The following is a 25,215-nucleotide window of genomic DNA, read 5'->3' as shown; positions in this document are numbered from 1 at the left end:
AGGAGTGGCAGGTGAGAACGAGCTGCAGGTGATTCAGCCTGAGCGGTCAGTTTCAGTTGCAGCAGGAGAGACAGCTACCCTCCACTGCAGCATGACCTCCCTGCTCCCCGTGGGGCCCGTCTATTGGTTCAGGGGCACAGGGCCAGGCCGAGAGTTAATCTACAGTCTCAAAGGAGGCGTCTTCCCTCGAGTAACAATTGTTGCAGATACTACAAGGAGAAACAACACGGACTTCTCCATCCGCATCAGTAACATCACCCCAGCAGACACCGGTATGTACTACTGTGTGAAGTTCCGGAGAGCAAGCCCTAATGTGGAGGTTAAGTCTGGACCAGGCACTCATCTCGCTGTGAGTGGTGAGTATGGCCTGGGTCTCCTTTGTCCCCCTGGTCTGTGACAGCAAGTCAACAAGAATGCCCTCCACCCTTTGAGAAAAAAGAAAAAAAAAAAAAGAATCAAGTGCAGCAGTGGGTGCTTATATCATGATCTGATTTCACTCCCTTCTACATATCAGGGAAACTGAGGCCTGCAGAGGTCGTGCTACTTGCCAAAGGCCCCACAACTGGTAAAGCTGGGAAAAGTCTGGAACCCCAGTCTGCCAGGCTCCACAGCCCTTGCCTTTTCCATCCCGTCTAGCCCTTTGGTTCCAGGGATGAGGGAACTGAAAGTCTGAGTGACTTGCCCCGTCACAGCCCAGGTATCACCTCCTGCCTCCAGAGAGTGCTCCCCTCAATGTGGCTGAGTCTTCTCTTTATTCAGCACCTATTGAGCACCTACTGTGTGCCAGGCCCTGCTCCAGATGTTGTGGAAGCAGCAGTGAACAAAGCAGACAAGGGCTCTTCTCCCATGAAACTTATGTTCTTTCCCCTTCCAAAGAGAAGTCTCTCCAGGGCAGGGTTTCTTTATTTCCTCTTCAGAAACATCACACTGAGAAGAAATTCCTAGAGGCATAGGTTCAGTGTTTACTCTGATGGCCCGGGCTAGAGGAGATGCCCAGAGGTTGGGTGTTTCCTGGGGGTCTGTTGGGAAAACCCTCCTGTGATTCAGGGACCGACTCACACAGTCACTGAAGGCTCCCAGCAGAGCTGGGTCATCTCAGAATGTCCCTCCCCAGGGAAGAGGTTCCCCATGTGGGTGACTTAGGGGTTGCCCCATTGAGGCAGCAAAGGCACTCATTAAGAGTTTTCTGACAAAGACCCTGGATCCACTTTCTAACTCCTGAATCCTGGACTGTGACACAGGAGGGACTTTTTGACACTGTCTGCCCAACCCTCCACGTACAGATGGTGGCCTGAGGCCAAGAAGTGACTGGAACCAAGACAACAGTCCCATGGTCAGTGAGTGAGGGGATCCTTCCAGAACCCAATCTGATTCCAGGCCAGGCTCTTTCCTGTACCAGCATTGGAACTGGTTTCATGGAAGAGCCTGGTGCATGGAAGTTGAAGAACGAAAGCTCCTTGAATTAACCATTGAACATGATGTTTTCACTGCTTTCCCATAGGTTCAGAAGGCTCCTCGCATTCAGGCCCTAAGTCCTGAGGCGACTGGCAACTTCTCCCTACTTTCAGCCACATGATCCCAAATCCCTCATTCCATATCAGCACCTAGCGCTGCCCATTGTTTCAATAGCTACGTAACATTCAGGGTATGGAGACAATCGTTTTCATTTTACAGTCTCCTGTTGAAGGATACTAAGGTGTTCCTAACCTCGGGCTATTGAAACAGCACTGCAGTGGATAACCTTTCCATATGTCACTCTCCTCAAAGGGGAAATACCCACTGGAAGTAGCATTGCTAGATCAGAGAGTACGTGTATTTTAATTTGTGTGATTATATTGCCAAATTTCCCTCCTAGTCATGGTAGCAAATGAATCTTCCCAGAGCTCCAGGCGTTAGCAGGGAAGGTGGCTTTATCCTGATTTTGCCGATATTACTAAACTTCCCAGATTGTCGGTTCCTTGCTCAGCCAGTCACAGCTAATAAGTGGTTCCGCTGCCGCTCAGATCTGCTGCCTGCCAGGAGGCTGCTCATCCTCTTCCCCAGGCCACCTGCCCAGAGGATCCCCTGGATGAGAAAGGAGGGAGGGGGAGGGGAGCAGCAGCCTGTCAGATGCTGAATCCTCCTCATGGCACTAATTCCTTATAACCAGTGCTCAGAGGGTAGGGCCGTCTGTTGTCCCTTTCACATATGAGGACGCTGAGGCTCAGAGAGAGGACCTGATTTGTGAGCAGGTAGGGGAGCCGAGACTGAACCCAAGTGCCTAGACTCACGGCCCTGCTCTCTGCACACCCCACTGTGCTTGTCAAAGTGTGGAGAAAACTCCAGGCCTGTCTTCTTAAAACCTTGTACTGTTCTGTTCTTTAGCAGTAAGCATTCTAAAAAGTCCTGTATGGGAGGCAAGTCTAGCTTTACCACAGATCAGACAGATACTACAGTGTCTCATGATGTGCTGAATGTTCCTGAAATGCAGGGCTCAGCACACTTAAAAGCATCAGGAGTTTTTCTCTCCGTTGTTGCGATCTTGCTCCTTCACTAGGCCTCATGTGGGAGCAGCTCTGGGAAGCATAGAATGGACAGAGCAAAGAGGGACCAGTGCAATCCAAGCAGCACCATGCACGCCCATTCCTGGCTGTGCAGACTGAGGATGAGGAGAAGGAGGTGTCCCCTAGAGGGTGCTGGGGCCCCTGCATGAGCAAGGGTTCATATTCTAGACTCAGGGGTCAGGAGCCCACGTCTTCCCTTGTAGCTACAGGGTCCCCAGGCCTGGGCACTCAGAGGCCACTCCTCCCTGTAGTTGCTTGAAGTCAAGAACCTCCGAGGGAAAAGGGGAGGGTGGTGGTCAGTGTGGGGGCTTGTGAAGGTGGGACGCTTGCTCTGCTGATGGACATGAAAGCCTGGAGGCGACAGGAAGTACTTCTGGGACACGGTGGGCGGGTGAGGAGACAGTCCCTTCATTTCTCTCAGCCTCAGTTTTCTCATCCGTAAAATGGTGATCATCATGTTCTCCTTTCAGGAGAGTTGGAAGGATTTGAGGTGCTCTGTCTAAATCACCAGCACAGAGTAGGGGCCCCCCAAATCGAGGTGTTATTTCAAGGCTGTGACCCAGTTCCCTGTGCTGGGTCCCATTTCCTCATGTGTAGAAAGAGGATAATCACACAGCCTTTGCATGATGTCCTGAGGGTACAATGACCTGGTGACAGGACAGCCCCTCAGGGAGCGATGGTGCTGGCCTTCCAGACTGTGTGATCTTGGCAAGTCTCAGTTCCGTCTAGTCCTCAGTTTCCCAATCTGTAAAATGGTGGTAATCACGCTGCCTTTCAGGGGTCTGTGATGACTGGAGAGGATCTAGGAAGCCCTGGATGGGGTGGACTGGGTATCACTGAGCTCAGTGCACAGCGGTTGAGAGCACGGGCAGAGCGCCCCTGCCTGGGCCTCCATCCCAGCTCTGCCCCGTCCCGGCTCTGGGACCTCTGACGAGTCCCTCCCCACATTGGGGCTTGGTGTCCTCGTCCATCAGTGACACAACTGCCCTCACAGAGCTGTTGCAGGAACTGAATGAGGGACACATGTCAAGAGCTTAGAGCAGATCCTGGCATATGGTACGTGTTCCACCAACGTGAGCTCTGATGTGCTGGAGCCAGAGGACCTCGGATGGGGTCGCTTTCTCTACAGGACTAAGTACAACTGGGGTTGGGGTGGAGCTGGGTTCCTTTTGACCTTGGCTGCTTATTAGAATCACCTGGGAGATGGTAAAAAGATCCCCAGACCCTGGTTCCACCCTAGAAATTCTGATTTAATTGGTCGGACGTGGGCCTGGGCAGCTGAGTGTTTTCACTCCTGCAGAGGATGCTGGTGCCCAGCCAGGACAGAGGAGCCCTGAGTCACGTGTTCTCTGAGGTCAGAGGGAAGGCTGTGGTTTTTCTAGGACAGAGGTGGGTCCCCCGTGGTGCCTGAGTTGTAAGAACAGCTCTCCTGGGTGTGAGTGCTTCAGAATAGCCCGTGACGGTGACAGCTCTTAGGATGCCCAAGAAAGTCATTCGGAGTCGATTGGCAGGCACACACCCCACCTCCAACAGAGCTCACCTGGGCTGAGAGGGGCGTCCTCCCAACTCAGACCACCCTGTTCAGACCCGAGCTTCATCCCTGGGGAAACCTTCCCATCTTTACACACGTGTGTGTGTAAACAGGCTCTGGAATGCCTGCAAATGCTCCCTGCTCAGCCTGGAAACCTCCTGCCTCAACACAACACAGTGATACTGACAAAGTCTGTTCTTCCTCTTTTCAAAATGCTTCCAGCTTCTGTAAAGAGCTGATCTGCAGGAAAATGCCTGTGATCTCTTGTGTGCTTTGAAAGCCAATTCCCCAAACTTGTTTCTTGAGGGAGTTATTTTTAAAAATGTGAACAGATTTATAATTTGGTGTTTCTACTAGTTTTTTCATGTGGCTTTTTGCATGACAGCTGCATGGAGCATGATTTGAGACTCTTCTTGGTGTTTCTGTTGTGCTTTTGTTTTGCCTTCTTACTGCCTAAAAAATAAATGGGTAGTTTTAGAACTAGAATGGCCAGATCTTATGATAATAATCATGGGTGTTATTCATTTTTTTAAAATTACGGGTGTTATTGATTAAGCACCTACTATATGTCAGGCTCTGTGCTTTACATATATCCTCGCTCATCTTACCAGGTGGTGCTTGTATCTACTTTGTCCAGAAACAGACACTGAGGATCAAGGATAAAGAACAGTGACACTAAAATCAATCTGTCCTGCATGCAGTGAGATGAGCTCTGACCTTTACTTGCTGGGTGCCCTTGACCAGCTTCGTCCTCCCTGAGCCTTATCCCATATATGGAGTCACTCTTGGGCCTCCCTCACAGGGTTGGTGAGGGCATTAAAGTGCTGAGGGTGATGGAGAGATCAGGCCATCTTTAGGCTCTGAAGAAACTCTGGACAAGTGGTAACTGATCAGAGTATCTTGTCCCTTTAGGGGTGTCCAGGATGCTGGTGTTTATACAATTTGACATATTAAGGTAACTCCTTGCTACGTCCTCAAACGTTTGATAAGTTTTAGGAAGCAAGTTAAGTATTTACAAGTGCAAATATTTGTAATGTTTGCTGTCTGCCGAGTTTTACAGGAGGTGTTGAGTAACAGTGAACAATTGGGAAACACCCTACAGGAACCTTCTAAAGAGAGAAACCACCCTCACGTTTGATTTACTGATTTGTGTGCTTCTGGGTGCTTTATAGGCCGGTGTCTGTGTCTCTACAGATTTAATAATAATTAAGAAATTAACCACCACTGGTTTCTCAGCACTCAGTGATCTTTCTTCTCAACCCAAAACTGAACCAAGAGAAGAACCCAGACTCAGGAAAACATCCATTTGCCCCCTTCCTTTGAAATTCAGGGATTGATACATTGGTCCTACTGGAATATTCATGGAAAGAATGAAAATTATGAAGTAAATTCATAAATACCTGAAGGGACAGCTCTGGATATAAATACAGTCTGGGTTAAAGAGAGATCTGTGTTTGTTTAATTTTGTGAAGCATCTTGTGTTTTACTCATAGCAAAAATGCTCCCACTGCCTGATTTAACCCTCACTGCAGCCCGGAAAGGATAATGTCTGCTGTCTCCTTTCACAGACGAGGAGCTGGGAGGTGCCATGGCCACACCTCTCGTTTGATGGCCGGCCTGGTTCAGCTTTCATGTGGTCCCGCTATGACCCTGCTTCCCCTGCATTTAAACACTTCTCCGAACTTACCTAAATTTTCCAGGGGGAGCCCAGCTAGGAACAGTTAATAGGAGAGTAAGACCAATCAGTACTTTTGTTCCTTTGCCCAAACTGGTGGGAAATCACCTGGCAGATGTAAGAAGGTGGACTTTGAACTCAGGCCTGGAATTCGAAGTGAGCCCTGCCCCTGACTCAGAGTCACCTCTGGGAACCTGTGTGTCTCCTCTGTCAGATGAGCATAATGATACTGCCCTCCCAGAACTATTTGAAGAATTTAAAAAATAATATATGTGGTGGTTCTTAACTGTGTCACATTTTTATCATTAGTGATGGTAATTACAATCATGTCCATCATTTATAAATGTTCCTTTTGTAGCCAAACCCTCTCGTCCTGTGGTATCAGGCCCCGCAGTGAGGGTCACACCTGAGCAGACAGTGAGCTTCACCTGCAAATCCCACGGGTTCTCCCCCAGAAATATCTCCCTGAAATGGTTCAAAAATGGCAATGAGCTCTTAGCCTCCCAGACCAACGTGGAACCAGAGGAAAACAGCGTTTCCTACAGCATCTCCAGCACAACCAAGGTGGTGCTGGCCCCGGGAGATGTTCGCTCCCAGCTCATCTGCAAGGTGACCCACATTACCCTGCAGGGAGACCCTCCTCTTCGTGGGACAGCCAACTTGTCTGAGACCATCCGAGGTAGATGCCCCTCACCCCAGCCTAAGGCCGCACCTGCCCTCAAGGCCCCAGCCTGTTCCTCCTCCCTGCTTTTTGCTCCAGGTCTCAAATTGCCTGGAATCTACTTCCTGACAGTCCTGCCCCATCACCAGGCTCCTAGAGGAGCTGGTCACTAACTACTGTTTTAATGGCAGCTGCCAGTTGGACACCCCTCATGTGCCAATCACTGTGCTAAGTAGTTTCCTTTACTTTATCAATTGTTTCTCCAACTACTGAGCACATACTATAAGCCAGGCCCCTATGTGCTTGGTGATTTCATATATTTTGCTGCAGTTATTATATTCCAACTGCATGCCAGGGGCTGTGCTTGTAGATGGCACACATTATTAACCTAATAGGAGCCCAGTCCTTGAGCATCTACTGTGTGCCCTGCAGTGTGCTTATGATTTCATTTATATGCAAAGAGACCCTCAGTGTTTGAGCACCTGCTGCATGCCTGACTCTGTCCTCTGGTGACTCCCTTGCTGTGCTGGAAGCTGTTATCCAGCCCCTCTCCTGTGACCTGTTGGTTCCATAAGGTCAGAGCTTCTGCCTATGCTGTTTCAGTTCCGCCTACCTTGACGATTACCCAACACCCCATGGCGGGGAACCAGGTGAATGTCACCTGCCAGGTGAGCAAGTTCTACCCCCAGCGCCTACAGCTGACCTGGTTGGAGAACGGAAATGTGTCCCGAATAGACATGGCCTCGACCCTCATAGAGAACAAGGACGGGACCTTTAACCGGACGAGCTGGCTCCTGGTGAACTCATCTGCCCACAGGGAGGCTGTGCTGCTCACCTGCCAGGTGGAGCATGACGGACAGCCGGCGGTCACCAAAAACCATACGCTGGAGGCCTCTGCTCCCCAGAAGAACCAGGATGCAGACGAACCTCTGGGTGAGGCCTCCACTCCAACTGACCCAGTTCTTTACCTTTTTTATTTAATATTAAAGGTAGTAATTCATGCTTATTATAGAACAATCTAGAAGTCAATAGGTGTAAAATAGAATTTTAAAATAAGTTCCCTCCCCCAAATCCCACACCCCCAAGGATGACCACTGGTAAGAGTTTGGCATATTCTTTATAGATCTTTTGACAGAAATATCCATGAAAGAAAGTAGGAAGGAGGGAGATCTTCCTGTTCATAGAGTCCTGCCTCTCGCTTTCTTCAACTAACAGTAATTATGTTCCTCATTCCCTGTCCACCCACCCACCTCCCTCCTCCTTGTTCTTTCTAACCTCTGCTTAGTCTCTCTCCAGCATAGACTTTTCCATCCATATCAGTAACATCACCCCAGTAGACATCTGCAACTAATACTCTGTGAAATTTTGCAAGGGTAGCCCTGAGGACATGAAGTTTGAGTCTGAACCTGGCATCCAGGTGACCATGAGTGGTCACTGCACAGGGCTCCTTTGTCCCCTGATTTGTGACAATGGACCGGCAATGATCACAGTCGCTCACTGAACTTTTTCTAAATGCAGATCTCAGTTCAGCTCTGATCTCCTTTCCTGCTTCAACAACGCAGAGGGTTTGGAGTTTACAGAAGAGACTCAGGGAGAAGTGGGGGACGGGAGATGTTGTTGAAAATTTGTTGCCTTTAGTTCAGATGATTGGGCTAAACTAATAAAGGTGAATCTGAGTCCCTGAGGACAGGACCCACCAGCCTGTATAACAGATATGTGCTAATTAAAGACAGGTTCCCCCTCAGCTGGGCATTGTCCCAAGGACAGTCCCCCTTTCTATGAATAAAACATGTCTTATAGGCTATCATGTAACATCAAGAGACGGTCGAGTCACATCCAGAAGTCTTTCCTCCAGAAAACCTTTCAAAGTCACACGTTCCTTCCAACACGCCCATGGTGGTGTCTTCATATTCTGGGTCAATGCTGGGTCACTGAGTGGCCATGTCCCTGCCTGCTGAAAGAATAAAGAGAGGAAGAGGAGAACAAACAACTTCCCTTAAACAAGAGATACAGAAAAGTTGCATAATTGTGTTCACTTTAACTTACTCTTGTGTGCACAACCAGTTGTCAGTGGAGTCCACAGTTGTGTGGTCATACGGTTAAGGACCTTAATTTTCTACAAAACTAATACCAGTGCACACTTAATATATAATCAATACTAATTCCCTAATATCATTGATAATGGAGTATAAATTCAAATTTTCCAAAATATATTTTATTGTTGTTTTTGTGCACCAAAATTGTTTTTAATTCATCTGTAAGTTCTTGGCAAAAATTTTCCATGACTCCATCTGGGCCTTGAGAAACTATTTTTTTATTTGAAAAAGAATTTGAATTGTTTAAGACTATTCAGATTATTCATTTCATATAGTGTGAGCTGTGGTAGGTTCTGCTTTTGAGGTACTTGTTCCATTGTCTCTAAGTTGTCGAATTTATGCTTGTATAGTTGTTCATAACATTCCCTTACTATCCTTTTGATGTCTGAAGGGTCTGTAGTGATGTCCTCTGTTTCATTCCTGATATTGGATATGTGTCATTCATTTTTTCTTTGCAGTTGTACTAGAAGTTTTTCAATTTTATTGGTCTTTTAAAAGAACCCACTCTTTTTTTTTCTTATTAGTCATCAATTTTATACACATCAGTGTATACATGTCAATCCCAATCACCCAGTTCATCACACCAACACCCCCAAACCCCCTCCGCTTTCCCCCCTTGGTGTCCATACGTTTGTTCTCTACATCTGTGTCTCACTTTCTGCCCTGCAAACCGGTTCATCTGTACCATTTTTCTAGGTTCCACATATATGCGTTAATATACGATATTTGTTTTTCTCTTTCTGACTTACTTCACTCTGTATGACAGTCTCTAGATCCATCCACGTCTCAACAAATGACCCAATTTCACTCCTTTTAATGGCTCAGTAATATTCTATTCTGTATATGTACCACATCTTCTTTATCCATTCTTCTGTTGATGGGCATTTAGGTTGCTTCCATGACCTGGCTATTGTAAATAATGTTGCAGTGAACATTGGGGTGTATGTGTCTTTTTGATTATGGTTTTCTCTGAGTATATGCCCAGTAGTGGGATTGCTGGATCGTATGGTATTTCTATTTTTAGTTTTTAAAGGAACCTCCATACTGTTCTCCATAGTGGCTGTATCAATTTACATTCCCACCAACAGTGCAAGAGGGTTCCCTTTTCTGCACACCCTCTCCAGCATTTGTTGTTTGTAGATTTTCTGATGTTGCCCATTCTAACTAGTGTGAGGTGATACCTCCTTGCAGTTTTGATTTGCATTTCTCTAATAATTAGTGATGTTGAGCAGCTTTTCATGTGCTTCTTGGCCATCTGTATGGCTTCTTTGGAGAAATGTCTATTTAGGTCTTCTGCCTATTTTTGGATTGGGTTGTTTGTTTTTCTAATATTGAGCTGCATGAGTTCAAGTTTGGAGATTAATCCTTTGTCCATTGATTCATTGGCAAATATTTTCTCCCATTCTGAGGGTTGTCTGTTCGTCTTGTTTATGGTTTCCTTTGCTGTGCAATAGCTTTGAAGTTTCATTAGGTCCCATTTGTTTATTTTTGTTTCTATTTCCATTACTCTAGGAGGTGGATCAAAAAAGATCTTGCTGTGATATATGTCAGAGTGTTCTTCCTATGTTTTCCACCAAGAGTTTTATAGTGTCCAGTCTTACATTTAGGTCTCGAATCCATTCTAGTATATTTTTGTGGATGATGTTAGGGACTGTTCTAATTTCATTCTTTTACATGTAGCTGTCCAGTTTCCCCGGCACCACTTATTGAAGAAACTGTCTTTTCTCCATTGTATATCCTTGCCTCCTTTGTCATAGATTAGTTGACCATAGGTTCATGGGTTTATCTCTGGGCTTTGTATTTTGTTCCATCAATCTATGTTTCCGTTTTTGTGCCAGTACCATATTGTATTGATTACTGTAGCTTTGTAGTATAGTCTGAAGTCAGGGAGTCTGATTCCTCCAGCTTTGTTTTTTTCCCCTCAAGACTGCTTTGGCTATTTGGGGTCTTTTGTGTCTCCATACAAAATTTAAGATTTTATGTTCTAGTTCCATAAAAAATGCCATTGGTAATTTGATAGGGTTTCCATTGAATCTGTAGATTGCTTTGGGTAGTATAGTCATTTTCACAATATTGATTCTTCCAATCCAAGAACATGGTATATCTCTCCATCTGCTTGTATCATCTTTAATTTCTTTCATCAGTGTCTTATAATTTTCTACATACAGGTCTTTGTCTCCCTAGGTAGGTTTATTCCTAGGTATTTCATTCTTTTTCTTGCAATGGTAAATGGGAGTGTTTCCTTAATTTCTCTTTCAGATTTTTCATCATTTGTGTATAGGAATGCAAGAGATTTCTGTACATTAATTTTGTATCCTGCTACTTTACCAAATTCACTGATTAGCTGTAGTAGTTTTCTGGTAGCATCTTTAGGATTCTCTTTGTATAGTATCATGTCATCTGCAAAGAGTGACAGTTTTACTCCTTCTTTTCCAATTTGTATTCCTTTTATTTCTTTTTCTTCTCTGATTGCTGTGGCTAGGACTTCCAAAAGTATGTTGAATAATAGTGGTGAAAGTGGACATCCTTGCCTTGTTCCTGAACTTAGAGGAAATGCTTTCCCTTTTTCACCATTGAGAATGATGTTTGCCGTGGGTTTGTCATATATGGCCTTTATTATGTTGGGGTAGCTTCCCTCTATGCCCACTTTCTGGAGAGTTTTTATCATAAATCAGTGTTGAATTTTGTCAAAAGCTTTTTCTGCATCTCTTAAGATAATCATATGGTTTTAATTCTTAAGTTTGTTAATATATTGTATCACATTGATTGATTTGCATATTTTGAAGAATCCTTTTATCCCGGGAATAAATCCCTCTTGATCATGGTGTATGATCCTTTTAATGTGTTGTTGGATTCTGTTTGCTAGTATTTCGTTGAGGATTTTTGCATCTATATTCATCAATGATATTGGTCTGTAATTTTCTTTTTTTGTAGTATCTTTGTCTCGTTTTGGTATCAGGGTGATGGTGGCCTCATAGAATGTGTTTGGGAGTGTTCCTTGCTCTGCAATTTTTTGGAAGAGTTTGAGAAAGATGGGTGTTAGTTCCTCTCTAAACTTTTGATAGAATTCACCTGTGAAGCCATCTGGTCCTGGACCTTTGATTGTTGGAAGATTTTTACTCAGAGCTTCAATTTCATTACTTGTGATTTGTCTGTTCACATTTTCTATTTCTTCCTGGTTCAGTCTTGGAAAGTTATACCTTTCTAAGAATTTGTCCATTTCTTCCAGATTGTCCATTTTATTGGCATTGACTTGCTTGTAGTAGTCTCTTAGGGTGCTTTTTATTTCTGCGGTGTCTGTTGTAACTTCTCCTTTTTCATTTCTGATTTTATTGATTTGAGTCCTCTCCCTCTTTTTCCTGATGAGACTGGTTAATGGTTTATCAATTTTGTTTATCTTTTCCAGAACCAGGTTTTAATTTTATTGATCTTTGCTATCGTTTTCTTTGTTTCTATTTCATTTATTTCTGCTCTGATCTTTATGATTTCTTTCCTTCTGCTAACTTTGGGCTTTGTTTGTTCTTCTTTCTCTAGTTCCCTTAGGTGTAAGGTTAGATTGTTTATTTGAGATTTTTCTTGTTTCTTGGGGTAGGCTTGTATAGCTATAAACTTTGCTCTTAGAACTGCTTTTGCTGCATCCCATAGGTTTTGGATCATCGTGTTTTCATTGTCATTTGTCTCTAGGTATTTTTTCATTTCCTCTTTGATTTCTTCAGTGACCTCTTGGTTATTTAGTAACATATTGTTTAGCCTCCATGTTTTTGTGTTTTTTACGTTTTTTTTCCCTGTAATTCATTTCTAATCTCATAGCATTGTGGTCGGAAAAGATGCTTGATATGATTTTAATTTTCTTAAATTTACTGAGGCTTGATTTGTGACCCAAGATGTGATCTCTCCTGGAGAATGTCCCATGCATACTTGAGAAGAAAGTGTAATCTGCTCTTTTTGGATGGAATGTCCTATAAATATCAATTAAATCTATCTGGTCTATTGTGTCATTTAAAGCTTCTGTTTCCTTATTTATTTTCATTTTGGATGATCTGTCCATTGTTGTAAGTGAGGTTTTAAAGTCCCCAACTATTATTGTGTTACTGTCGATTTTCTCTTTTAAGCTGTTAGCAGTTGCCTTATGTATTGTGGAGCTACTATGTTGGGTGCATATATATATATATATTTAAACATCTTTATTGAAGTATAATTGCTTTACAATGGTGTGTTATTTTCTGCTTTATAATAAAGTGAATCAGTTATACATATACATATGTTCCCATATCTCTACCCTTTGCATCTCCCTCCCTCCCACCCTCCCCATCCCACCCCTCTAGGTGGTCACAAAGTACCGAGCTGATCTCCCTGTGCTATGCGGCTGCTTCGCACTAGCTAACTATTTTACATTTGGTAGTGTGTATATGTCCATGACACTCTCTCACCCTGTCACATCTTACCCCTCCCCCTCCCCATATCCTCAAGTCCATTCTCTAGTAGGTCTGTGTCTTTATTCCCGTCTTGCCACTAGGTTCTTCATGGCCTTTTTTATTTTTCCTTAGATTCCATATATATGTGTTAGCATACTGTATTTGTTTTTCTCTTTCTGACTTGCTTCACTCTGTATGACAGACTCTAACTCCATCCACCTCATTACAAATACCACCATTTCATTTCTTTTTATGGCTGAGTAATCTTCCATTGTATATATGGGCCACATCTTCTTTATCCATTCATCTGTCGCTGGACATTTAGGTTGCTTCCATGTCCTGGCTATTGTAAATAGAGCTGCAATGAACATTTTGGTACACGACTCTTTTTGAACTATGGTTTTCTCAGGGTATATGCTCAGTAGTGGGATTGCTGGGTCATATGGTAGTTCTATTTGTAGTTTTTTAAGGAACCTCCATACTGTTCTCCATAGTGGCTGTATTAATTTACATTCCCACCAACAGTGCAAGAGTGTTCCCTTTTCTCCACACCCTCTCCAGCATTTATTGTTTCTAGATTTTTTGATGATGGCCATTCTGACCGGTGTGAGATGATATCTCATTGTAGTTTTGATTTGCATTTCTCTAATGATTAATGATGTTGAGCATTCTTTAATGTGTCTGTTTGCAATCTGTTTATCTTCTTTGGAGAAATGTCTATTTAGGTCTTCTGCCCATTTTTGGATTGGGTTGTTCGTTTTTTGGTTATTGAGCTGCTTGTAAATCTTGAGATTAATCCTTTGTCAGTTGCTTCATTTGCAAATATTTTCTCCCATTCTGAGGGTTGTCTTTTGGTCTTGTTTATGGTTTCCTTTGCTGTGCAAAAGCTTTTAAGTTTCATTAGGTCCCATTTGTTTATTTTTGTTTTTCTTTCCATTTCTCTAGGAGGTGGGTCAAAAAGGATCTTGCTGTGGTTTATGTCATAGAGTGTTCTGCCTATGTTTTCCCCTAAGAGTTTGATAGTGTCTGGCCTTACATTTAGGTCTTTAATCCACTTTGAGTTTATTTTTGTGTATGGTGTCAGGGAGTGTTCTAATTTCATACTTTTATATGTACCTGTCCAGTTTCCCAGCACCACTTATTGACGAGGCTGTCTTTTCTCCACTGTATATGCTTGCCTCCTTTATCAAAGATAAGGTGACCATATGTGTGTGGGTTTAACTCTGGGCTTTCTATCCTCTTCCATTGATCTATGTTTCTGTTTTTGTGCCAGTACCAAACTGTCTTGATTACTGTAGCTTTGTAATACAGTCTGAAGTCAGGGAGCCTGATTCCTCCAGCTCCATTTTTCATTCTCAAGATTGCTTTGGCTATTCAGGGTCTTTTGTGTTTCCATACAAATTGTGAAATATTTTGTTCTAATTCTGTGAAAAATGCCAGTGGTAGTTTGATAGGGATTGCATTGAATCTGTAGATTGCTTTGGGTAGTAGAGTCATTTTCACAATGTTGATTCTTCCCATCCAAGAACATGGTATATCTCTCCATCTGTTTGTATCATCTTTGATTTCTTTCATCAGTGTCTTATAATTTTCTGCATACAGGTCTTTGGTCTCCTTAGGTAGGTTTATTCCTAGGTATTTTATTCTTTTTGTTGCAATGGTAAACGGAAGTGTTTTCTTAATTTCACTTTCAGATTTTTCATCATTAGTGTATAGAAATGCAAGAGATTTCTGTGCATTAATTTTGTATCCTGCTACGTTACCAAATTCATTGATTACCTCTAGTAATTTTCTGGTAGCATCTTTAGGATTCTCTAAAGATAGAGAAGATAAGTATAGTATAGTATCTAAAGATAGATATAGTACCATGTCATCTGCAAACAGTGGCAGCTTTACTTCTTCTTTTCCGATTTGGATTCCTTTTATTTCTTTTTCTTCTCTGATTGCTGTGGCTAACACTTCCAAAACTATGTTGAATAATAGTGGTGAGAGTGGGCAACCATGTCTTGTTCCTGATCTTAGTGGAAATGGTTTCAGTTTTTCACCATTGAGGACAATGTTGGCTGTGGGTTTGTCATATATGGCCTTTAGTATGTTGAGGAAAGTTCCCTCTATGCCTACTTTCTGCAGGGCTTTTATCATACATGGGTGTTGAATTTTTTCAAAAGCTTTCTCTGCATCTATTGAGATGATCATATGGTTTTTATTCTTCAATTTGTTAATATGATGTATCACGTTGATTGATTTGCGTATATTGAAGAATCCTTGCATTCCTGGAATAAACCCCACTTGATCATGGTGTATGATCCTTTTAATGTGCTGTTGGATTCTGTTTGCTAGTATTTTGTTGAGGATTTTTACATCTATGTTCATCAGTGATATTGGCCTGTAGTTTTCTTTCTTTGTGACATCTTTGTCTGGTTTTGGTATCAGGGTGATGGTGGCCTCATAGAAAGAGTTGGGGAGTATTCCTCCCTCTGCAATATTGTGGAAGAGTTTGAGAAGGATAGGTGTTAGCTCTTCTCTAAATGTTTGATAGAATTCGCCTGTGAAGCCATCTGGTCCTGGGCTTTTGTTTGTTGGAAGATTTTTAATCACAGTTTCAATTTCAGTGCTTGTGATTGGTCTGTTTGTATTTTCTGTTTCTTCCTGGTTCAGTCTCGGCAGGTTGTGCATTTCTAAGAATCTGTCCATTTCTTCCTGGTTGTCCATTTTATTGGCATAGAGTTGCTTGTAGTAATCTCTCATGATCGTTTGTATTTCTGCAGTGTCAGTGGTTACTTTTTCATTTCTATTTCTATTGATTTGAGTCTTCTCCCTTTTTCTCTTGATGAGTCTGGCTAATGGTTTATCAATTTTGTTTATCTTCTCGAAGAACCAGCTTTTACTTCTGTTGACCTTTGCTATTGTTTCCTTCATTTCTTTTTCATTTATTTCTGATCTGATCTTTATGATTTCTTTCCTTCTTCTAGCTTTGGGGTTTTTTTGTTCTTCTTTCTCTAATTGCTTTAGTTGCAAGGTTAGGTTGTTTATTCGAGATGTTTCCTGTTTCTTGATGTAGGATTGTATTGCTATAAACTTCCCTCTTAGAACTGCTTTTGCTGCATCCCATAGGTTTGGGTGGTCCTGTCTCCATTGTCATTTGTTTCTAGGTATTTTTTGATTTCCCCTTTGGTTTCTTCAGTGATCACTTCATTATTAAGTAGTGTATTGTGTAGCCTCCATGTGTTTGTATTTTTTACAGATCTTTTCCTGTAATTGACATCTAGTCTCATAGCATTGTGGTTGGAAAAGATACTTGATATGATTTCAATTTTCTTAAATTTACCAAGGCTTGATTTGTGACCCAAGATATGATCTATCCTGGAGAATGTTCCATGAGCACTTGAGAAAAATGTGTATTCTGTTGTTTTTGGGTGGAATGTCCTATAAATATCAATTAAGTCCATCTTGTGTAATGTATCATTTAAAGCTTGTGTTTCCTTATTTATTTTCATTTTGGATGATCTGTCCATTGGTGAAAGTGGCGTGTTAAAGTCCCCTACTATGATTGTGTTACTGTGGATTTCCCCTTTTATGGCTTTTAGTATTTGCCTTATGTATTGAGGTGCTCCTATGTAGGGTGCATAAATATTTACAATTGTTATACCTTCTTCTTGGATCGATCCCTTGATCATTATATGGTGTCCTTCCTTGTCTCTTGTAATAGTCTTTATTTTAAAGTGTATTTTGTCTGATATGAGAATTGCTACTCCAGCTTTCTTTTGATTTCCATTTGCATGGAATATCTTTTTCCATCCCCTCACTTTCAGTCTGTATGTGTCCCTAGGTCTGAAGTGGGTCTCTTGTAGACAGCGTATATATGGGTACTGTTTTTGTATCCATTCAGCCAGTCTGTGTCTTTTGGTTGGAGCATGTAATCCATTTACATTTAAGGTAATTATCGATATGTATGTTCCTATTCCCATTTTCTTAAATGTTTTGGGTTTGTTATTGTAGGTGTTTTCCTTCTCTTGTCTATCTTGCCTAGAGAAGTTCCTTTAGCATTTGTTGTAAAGCTGGTTTGGTGGTGCTGAACTCTCTCAGCTTTTGCTTGTCTGTAAAGGTATTAATTTCTCCATCAAATCTAAATGAGATCCTTGCTGGGCAGAGTAATCTTGGTTGTAGGTTTTTCTCCTTCATCACTTTAAGTATATCCTGCCACTCCCTTCTGGCTTGCTGAGTTTCTGCTGAAAGATCACCTGTTAACCTTATGGGGATTCCCTTGTGTGTTATTTGTTGTTTTTCCCTTGCTGCTTTTAATATGTTTTCTTTATATTTAATTTTTGATAGTTTGATTAATATGTGTCTTGGCGTGTTTCTCCTTGGATTTATCCTGTATGGGACTCTCTGCGCTTCCAGGACTTGATTAACTATTTCCTTTCCCATATTAGGGAAGTTTTCAACTATAATCTCTTCAAATATTTTCTCAGTCCCCTTCTTTTTCTCATCTTCTTCTGGGACCCCTATAATTCGAATGTTGGTGCATTTAATGTTGTCCCAGAGGTCTCTGAGACTGTCCTCAGTTCTTTTCATTCTTTTTTCTTTATTCTGCTCTGCAGTAGTTATTTCCAGTATTTTATCTTCCAGGTCACTTATCCGTTCTTCTGCCTCAGTTATTCTGCTATTGATCCCATCTAGAGTATTTTTAATTTCATTTGTTGTGTTTTTCATCGTTGCTTGGTTTCTCTTTAGTTCTTCTACGTCCTTGTTAAATGTTTCTTGCATTTTGTCTATTCTATTTCCAAGATTTTGGATCATCTTTACTATCATTATTCTGAATTCTTTTTCAGGTAGACTGCCTATTTCCTCTTCATTTGGTAGGTCTGGTGTGTTTTGACCCTGCTCCTTCATCTGCTGTGTGTTTTTCTGTCTTCTTATTTTGCTTATCTTACTGTGTTTGGGGTCTCCTTTTCACAGGCTGCAGGTTCGTAGTTCCCATTGTTTTTGGTATCTGTCCCCAGTGGCTAAGGTTGGTTCAGTGGGTTGTGTAGGCTTCCTGGTGGAGGGGACTAGTGCCTGTGTTCTGGTGGATGAGGCTGGATCTTGTCTTTCTGGTGGGCAGGTCCACGTCTGGTGGTGTGTTTTGGGGTGTCTGTGGCCGTATTATTATTTTAGGCCGCCTCTCTGCTAATGGATGAGGCTGTGTTCCTGTCTTGCTACTTGTTTGGCATAGGGTGTCCAGCACTGTAGCTTGCTGGTCTTTGAGTGAAGCTGGGTCTTGATGTTGAGACGGAGATCTCTGAGAGATTTTTGCTGTTTGGTATTACATGGAGCTGGGAGGTCTCTTGTGGACGAGTACCCTGAAGTTGGCTCTCCCAACTCAGAGGGAGAGCCCTGATGCCTGTCTGGAGCACCAAGAACCTTTCATCCACATGGAGAAAAAGGAAAAGGGGAAAAATTAATATATCCTGCTCCCAAAGTCCACCTCCTGAATTTGGGATGATTCGTTGTCTATTCAGGTATTCCACAGATGCAGGTATATCAGGTTGTTTGTGGAGCTTTAATCCACTGCTTCTGAGGCTGCTGGGAGAGATTTCCCTTTCTCTTCTTTGTTCATACAGCTCCCGGGGTCAGCTTTGGATTTGGGCCCGCCTCTGCGTGTAGGTTGCCTGAGGGCGTCTGTTCTTCGCTCACACAGAACGGGGTTAAAGGAGCAGCTGCTTCGGGGGCTCTGGCTCACTCAGGCGGGGGGTAGGGAAGGGTACGGATGTGGGGCAAGCCTGCGGCGGCAGAGGCCGGCGTGACATTGCAGTAGCCTGAGGTGTGCCGTGCGTTCTTCCGGGGAAGTTGTCCCTGGATCACGGGAGCCTGGCAGTGGCGGGCTGCATAGGCTCCCGGGAGGGGCGGTGTAGATAGTGACCTGTGTTCGCACACAGGCTTCTTGGTGGTGGCAGCAGTAGCCTTAGCCTCTCATGCCCGTCTCTGGGGTCTGCGCTGATAGCCGTGGCTTTTGCCCATCTTTGGAGCTTGGTTAGGAGGTACTCTGAATCCCCTCTCCTTGTGCACCGTGAAACAAAGAGGCAAGAAAAATTTCTTGCCTCTTCGGCAGCTGCAGACTTTTTGCCAGACTCCCTCCCGGTTAGCTGTTGTGAGCTAACTCCTTCAGGCTGTGTTCACGCAGCCAATACCAGTCCTCTCCCTGCGATCCGAAGGAAGCCCGAGCCTCAGCTCCCAGACCCCGCCCGCCCCGGCGGGTGAGCAGACAAGCCTCTCGGGCTGGTGAGTGCTGCTCGGTGCCGAGCCTCCGTGCGGGAATCTCTCCACTTTGCCCTCTGCACCCCTGTGGCTGCGCTCTCCTCCGTGGCTCTGAAGCTTCCCCACTCTGCCACCCGAAGTCTCCGCCCGCGAAGGGGCTTCCTAGTGTGTGGAAACCTTTCCTCCTTCACAGCTCCCTCCCACTGGTGCAGGTCCCATCCCTATTCTTTTGTCTCTGTTATTTCTTTTTTCTTTTGCCCTACCCAAGTACGTGGGGAGTTTCTTGCCTTTTGGGAGGTCTGACGTCTTCTGCCAGCATTCAGTGGGTGTTCTGTAGAAGCAGTTCCACGTGTAGATGTATTTCTAATGTATCTGTGGGAAGGAAGGTGATCTCCGGTCTTACTCCTCCGCCATCTTGCCCAGACCCCGAATCCATTCACTTTTAAGGTAATTATAGATATGTATGTTCATATGACCATTTTCTTAATTGTTTTGGGTTTGTTTTGGTAGGTCCTTTTCTTCTCTTGTGTTTCCCACTTAGAGAAGTTCCTTTAGCATTTGTTGTAAAGCTGGTTTGGTGGTGCTGAATTCTCTTAGCTTTTGCTTCTCTGTAAAGCTTTTGATTTCTCCATCGAATCTGAATGAGATCCTTGTAGGGTAGAGTAATCTTGGTTGTAGGTTCTTCCCTTTCATCACTTTAAGTATATCATGCCACTCCCTTCTGGCTTGTAGAGCTACTGCTGAGAAATCAGCTGTTAACCTTATGGGAGTTCCCTTGTATATTATTTGTCGTTTTTCCCTTGCTGCTTTCAATAATTTTTCTTTGTCTTTAATTTTTGTCAATTTGATTACTATGTGTCTCGGCGTGTTTCTCCTTGGGTTCATCCTGTATGGGACTCTGTTTGTTCGTTCTTTAATTCTTCTAGGTCTTTGTTAAACATTTCTTGCATCGTCTCAATCTTTGCCTCCATTCTTTTTCCGAAGTCCTGGCTCATCTTCACTATCATTATTCTGAATTCTTTTTCTGGAAAGTTGCCTATGTCCACTTCATTTAGTTGTTTTTCTGGGGTTTTATCTTGTTCCTTCATCTGGTACATAGCCTTCTGACTTTTCATCTTGTCTATCTTTCTGTGAATGTGGTTTTCGTTCCACAGGCTGCAGGATTGTAGTTCTTCTTGCTTCTGCTGTCTGCCCTCTGGTGGATAAGGCTATCTCAGAACCCACTCTTTGTTTCAGTTATTTTCTCTATTGTTCATCTGTTTTCATTTTCGCTGATTTTTCTTCTTTCTTTATTATTTCCTCCCTTCTGCTTGCTTTGGGTTTATTTTGCTCCTTCATTTCTCATTTCTTGAGGCAGGAATTTAGATTATTGATTTAGACTTTTTCTTTTTCCTAGTGCCACACCTGTGTCTCCTCTTGTGCTTGGTTCCTGACTGCTGTGTTCTTCCTCCAGTCCTCAGGTCCCTAGACAGTCTGCCTCCTCTTCCACCTCAGAGTCCTTCTAGGCTTGTCCTGTGTGTTATTTCTAGGGTTCAAGTTGTACTGGACGAGGAGAGTAGGAGAGAAGAGTCCATGCCATCTTGTCTGGCATGGCCTGTAAATGCTTTTTAATCTTCCATCTTCTGCTCAGGCTCAACCAGGGCTGGTAATTCTGGGTGCTACAGGGTGCCTGACCCATGATGCTTGCTAGTGTAGTAAGGCTGGAAATGTTTTTTGGACCATCAAGGTTAGCAGGCTGAAGAGAAGTGTAAGATGCTGATGTGATCCTTCTCCCTGTATCCAAAGCCTACCCCGGGTATCTGAGTGCTCCAGCCACTGCAGACCTGTGTCCAGTGGGTCTGGTGTGAGGATGCACATCTTATTGTTTGTTTTTATGGTATAGGGTTTTTTTACAATATTTCTAGCCTAATGGACCTATCTTCCCTAGTACAGCATAAATCAAGATGTTAACGGAGTTTTTGGTTGGTTGGTTGGTTTTGTTTTGTTTTTTTTTTTTTTGAATTTGTATATAAATTTAATTTTTTGGCTTTTTTAATGACATACAGTTGACTTACTATATTATATTAGTTCCAGGTATACAACATAGGGATTAGATATTTTTATAGACTAGACTCCAAAAAAAGGTGCTACAATATACTGACTATATACCCTGTACTGTACATTACATTTTTTTTCACACTCACACACTGTATTTTATTTTTACAAGAGATAAGTAGACTGACACCAAGCATTGTACATGGATGACCACAACAAAAGCAACATGATTGCAATTACCAAACATGAAACACACTCATACTATGTCATAATATTGACATTCAGTCCAGTAATCCTTCACTGTAACAGCTCCTTTACTTTGCAGTGAAAATTGATTTGTATATTCTTTGCCTCTGAGTCCTTGTGGGATTTTCTTTTTTAATTCAGACAGAAAGTCACAAAAATTATACTCATCCTCATCAGTTCACTCAGTCCCATGCAATTAATTTTTTTTTCATCTTGATCTTTTGTGATGAAAAGATGCTCAACATCACTAATTATTAGAGAAATGCAAATCAAAACTACAATGAGGTATCACCTCACTCCTGTTAGAATGGGCATCATCAAAAAATCAACAAACAACAAAGGTTGGTTTGTTTTGATAGTGGGAGAAAAGTTCTGAGTCCTCTAATACTTTGGTTCTCTTTTGTCTTTCAGGAACCTAAATCCCTTCCCCCTACTTTTTTCTTTTTCCCTTTACCTCTCAATTGCCATCAGCACGTCTTCCTTTTCAATTTTTCTACCCAGAAATTATGCACTTTAACTCATGCATATCCATTTATTCACATCTGTTCTCCTTGAATTAGGTTCCTATAGTCAGTGTAAGTAATTACCACATTTAGTGATTTAGTACAAGACAAATGCATTATCATACAGTTGTAGAGGTCAGAAGTCTACAATGGGTGGCTGGACTCTGCTCCTTCAGAAGGCTCTAGAGAAGAATCCATTTCCTTGCCTTTTCCAACTCCCAGAGGTGCCCACACTCCTTGGCAAATGGCCTCACATCAGTCTGACCTCTGCTTCTGACATCACATCTCCTCCAACTGTTCTGCCTCAATCTTTTACTTATAAGAATCTTTGTGATTACATGGCCTCCACTAGGAAAATGTGCCCATCTCCAGATCCTTAACAAATCACTACTGCTAATCCCTCTTGACATGTAAGGTAACATATGCACAGATTCTGGGGATTCTGTTCCAACCCTTTTAAATCACGCATACTTTTAAACCCCTTTCTATGATCTGTGCTCCTTAGGACACTTTTCCAATATTTTCAAAGTTTAGACAAATTTATATTGGTGGTGGTATTTCCAAATAACTCTAGCTGCCTTGTCTATTTCTCCATAATTTTCCTGGTGGCTGGTTGAAGATGGGATGGCAGCCTAGTGAGAGACAATTAGGATTTGCTGAATTTTCTCTTGTCTCACAGTTATGTTCACTTCTGACATTTTCTCTTCAAGTAATAACACCCTTGCAGCCTGAGAAAATACAGTGGGAGAATGAGGGACTCCTGTATGCTGATTTCTGCCTCAAGCTTGAGACCAGGATGCAGGGCAAAGCCTCAGAGTGCCGATGGGCCCAGGTGGCCTCAGATGGAGTAAGTGGAGGCCCCTGGGAATGGCTCCTGTGTGATCCCGCTAATCGCTCCTCTTGTCCCTTGATGATTTCCAGGCCCAGAGCTGTCTTCTCCTCTCCTGGTAGTTCTCCTCCTAGGCCCCAAAGTGCTGCTGGTGGTCGGTGTCTCTGTCATCTTTGTCCACAGGAAGCATTGGGCCTGACTGTAAGTTGGGGTAGGAGGGAGGGCAGGACAAGATCTGTCCTAGATGAAATAAGGTCAGTAGGGGAGCCAGCCCACAGGTCACACAGGGTCAGGTCCCACGGGGAGATAAGAGAAGGGGACACACTTTCTTCAATACCCTCAGGAGTATCCTGTTTCCCTCTAAGAGGTGCCCAACTCCCAGGAAGTGTGTGGGGTCCTGGAGGAGGTGGGCTGGATCAGGGGATTTCAAAGGGTGTCTCTTAGCAGTTCTATGGAGGAAGTGGGCAGAGGGTGCTGAATGAGGAGGAGCTGAGTGGGTGGTTCCCTTGGAGACCATTTCTAGACACTTGAGTCCTGGGGCTCCTTGGGGCAAAAGGAATCCACATTTTCGGGTAATGTTGAGAACTCTGGATTGGCTCTTCTGAGAGCGGCTTCTGCTCTGACCCTCCGTGTGACAGAATAGAAGGGCTGGGGATGGGGCATCAGGACCTGGGGAGGAGGCTGAGGGGTCAGAGTGCTATCCCAGGGGCTGCGCATCCTCTCAAAACAGACATCCTGGGAGGAGAACACCTGGGCACATAGGAGGCATGCCAGGAACGTTTCCTGAGTGATGAGCAGATAATTAAATATGGACATGTTTCCCACAGCTCCTTCCTTCCTCCCTGCTGGTGTCACCCTCAGTGTCTGCTGCCTCCTTCCCTTCCTGAGGGGCCCAGCCCAGGAGAAGGACTCAACTGGGAGCTTCCATGACCCTGCTCCAAATGCCTCCCCTCCATGGAGACATGCCTGCCCACATGCCCCTGAAACCCCCAGAGTTGGGTCTTCATACATGGTCCTGAACAAGGATCATGGGAAGTAGCTCTGGGGGCTGACTCAGGATATTTCCCTGGAATATGAGAAATAAGTCAGATCAACACAGATCAGGTTATCTCTCATCCATCACCTTGGACTCGGCCGTGAACTACACAATAATGCCCCGTGCTGAGGAGTTATTCTGTCCTCTGGATTCCTGCTTTCACCTGACTCCCCACCCTTTGAGGTGCCTCTTTAGTACAAATGACTCCCCATCTTAGCTTTAAGAAAAATTATTCTCCTTCCTCGTTGTCTAAATAGCCAACTTCTCAAACCCAGAAAATAGTGTTCCCTCCTCTCTCCGTGATGGGAAGAGTAGTTTTTCTATCATCTCGCATCCTTCCCAACCCTATTGCTCATGGTAAATATACTGTGTCCAGAAGCCTGGAGTCATCCTTGATTTCTCTTTCTTTTATATCACATATTCAATTCTGCCTTCAAAATGTTTATGTCCAGTGGTGAGATGGAACTCTTTAACAATTGACTATCCAAAAGGAAAAACACATAAAGAAAATTTCTTGGTATAAATATTCCCAATGTGGTCAATTTCAAGTTAGCAACCATTTAACAACTAGTTTGCAAAATTCCTGAAAACGTAAATATCAGCTCTCATGAGCCAGTCCAATCCCCTCCAGCACACTTCTGAATTGCATCCATAATCTGCACATTCTCACCCCCACCACTGCTCCCTGGTCCCAGCCATCATCATCTCTTACTGCACCATTGCTATAGTCTCTGACTGGCTTTCCTGTTTCAGCCTCAGTGATTCCTTGGGAATGTAAGTCAAATCCTATCATTCCTCTGCTTCCTCCTCCAACATGTCTGCCTGGCTCACTCTCTTCCTTCATTCCAGCCTCTGCTCAAATATCACTTTATCAAAGACATCTTCCATATACCACCCTGTATAAAGTATCAATTCCTCTCTCAGCCTCACATTCCATGACCTCTTAACCTGATTAATTTTTTTCCTGAACACTTATTACCATCTGACATACAAAGCATAGGCAGTTCTCACTTTGCATGGTAGAGAAGGACCATAAAAATTGGTAAACTGAATCATAACTGAAACTGAATCATTGGTAAACTGATTCATAAACTGAATCATGGAAAGTGATCTCAGTAATCAATGGGATAAATAAAGATTGTTCTGTGATCATTAAAATTTGATTTCAAAATATTAGGAACTCTCTTACTGTCAGCTACTAATAATATGTAGTTTGACAAATTAGAAACACTGAGAATTAAAGCAATTTATTTCTTTATAAAAACGTATCCAAAGTGTTTGAACAGTGCTTGCCTTCTTCTTCTTGCATAATCTATAATATAAGAGCATCTTTTTTACAACTTGGTGATTATGCTCCTTGCGAAGTTTGGATCAGTTTCCGACATTTTATGCCTTGTACTCTCAATGTT

The 25,215-nt window shown here is 43.1% G+C and overlaps 1 protein-coding gene across 1 annotated transcript in view; it reads left to right on the top strand.

Moving 5' to 3' along the window:
- The window catches only part of LOC137750368 (signal-regulatory protein beta-1-like), a 67,650-nt gene extending 44,681 nt beyond the window's left edge, over window positions 1–22,969 (top strand). Inside the window, exons 5-8 of the mRNA XM_068524748.1 lie at window positions 3–356; window positions 6,108–6,428; window positions 7,014–7,343; window positions 22,863–22,969. Coding sequence (XP_068380849.1) covers window positions 3–356; window positions 6,108–6,428; window positions 7,014–7,343; window positions 22,863–22,969 — 1,112 coding nt within the window. The remainder of the gene's footprint in view (window positions 1–2; window positions 357–6,107; window positions 6,429–7,013; window positions 7,344–22,862) is intronic.
- Window positions 22,970–25,215: the final 2,246 nt, after the last annotated feature.

Source organism: Eschrichtius robustus, chromosome 16 (genome assembly GCF_028021215.1).
Source record: "Eschrichtius robustus isolate mEscRob2 chromosome 16, mEscRob2.pri, whole genome shotgun sequence".
NCBI classification, from domain to species: domain Eukaryota; kingdom Metazoa; phylum Chordata; class Mammalia; order Artiodactyla; family Eschrichtiidae; genus Eschrichtius; species Eschrichtius robustus.
Note: the sequence above shows the minus strand (reverse complement) of the source record. Positions and strands in the feature narration are given on the sequence as shown.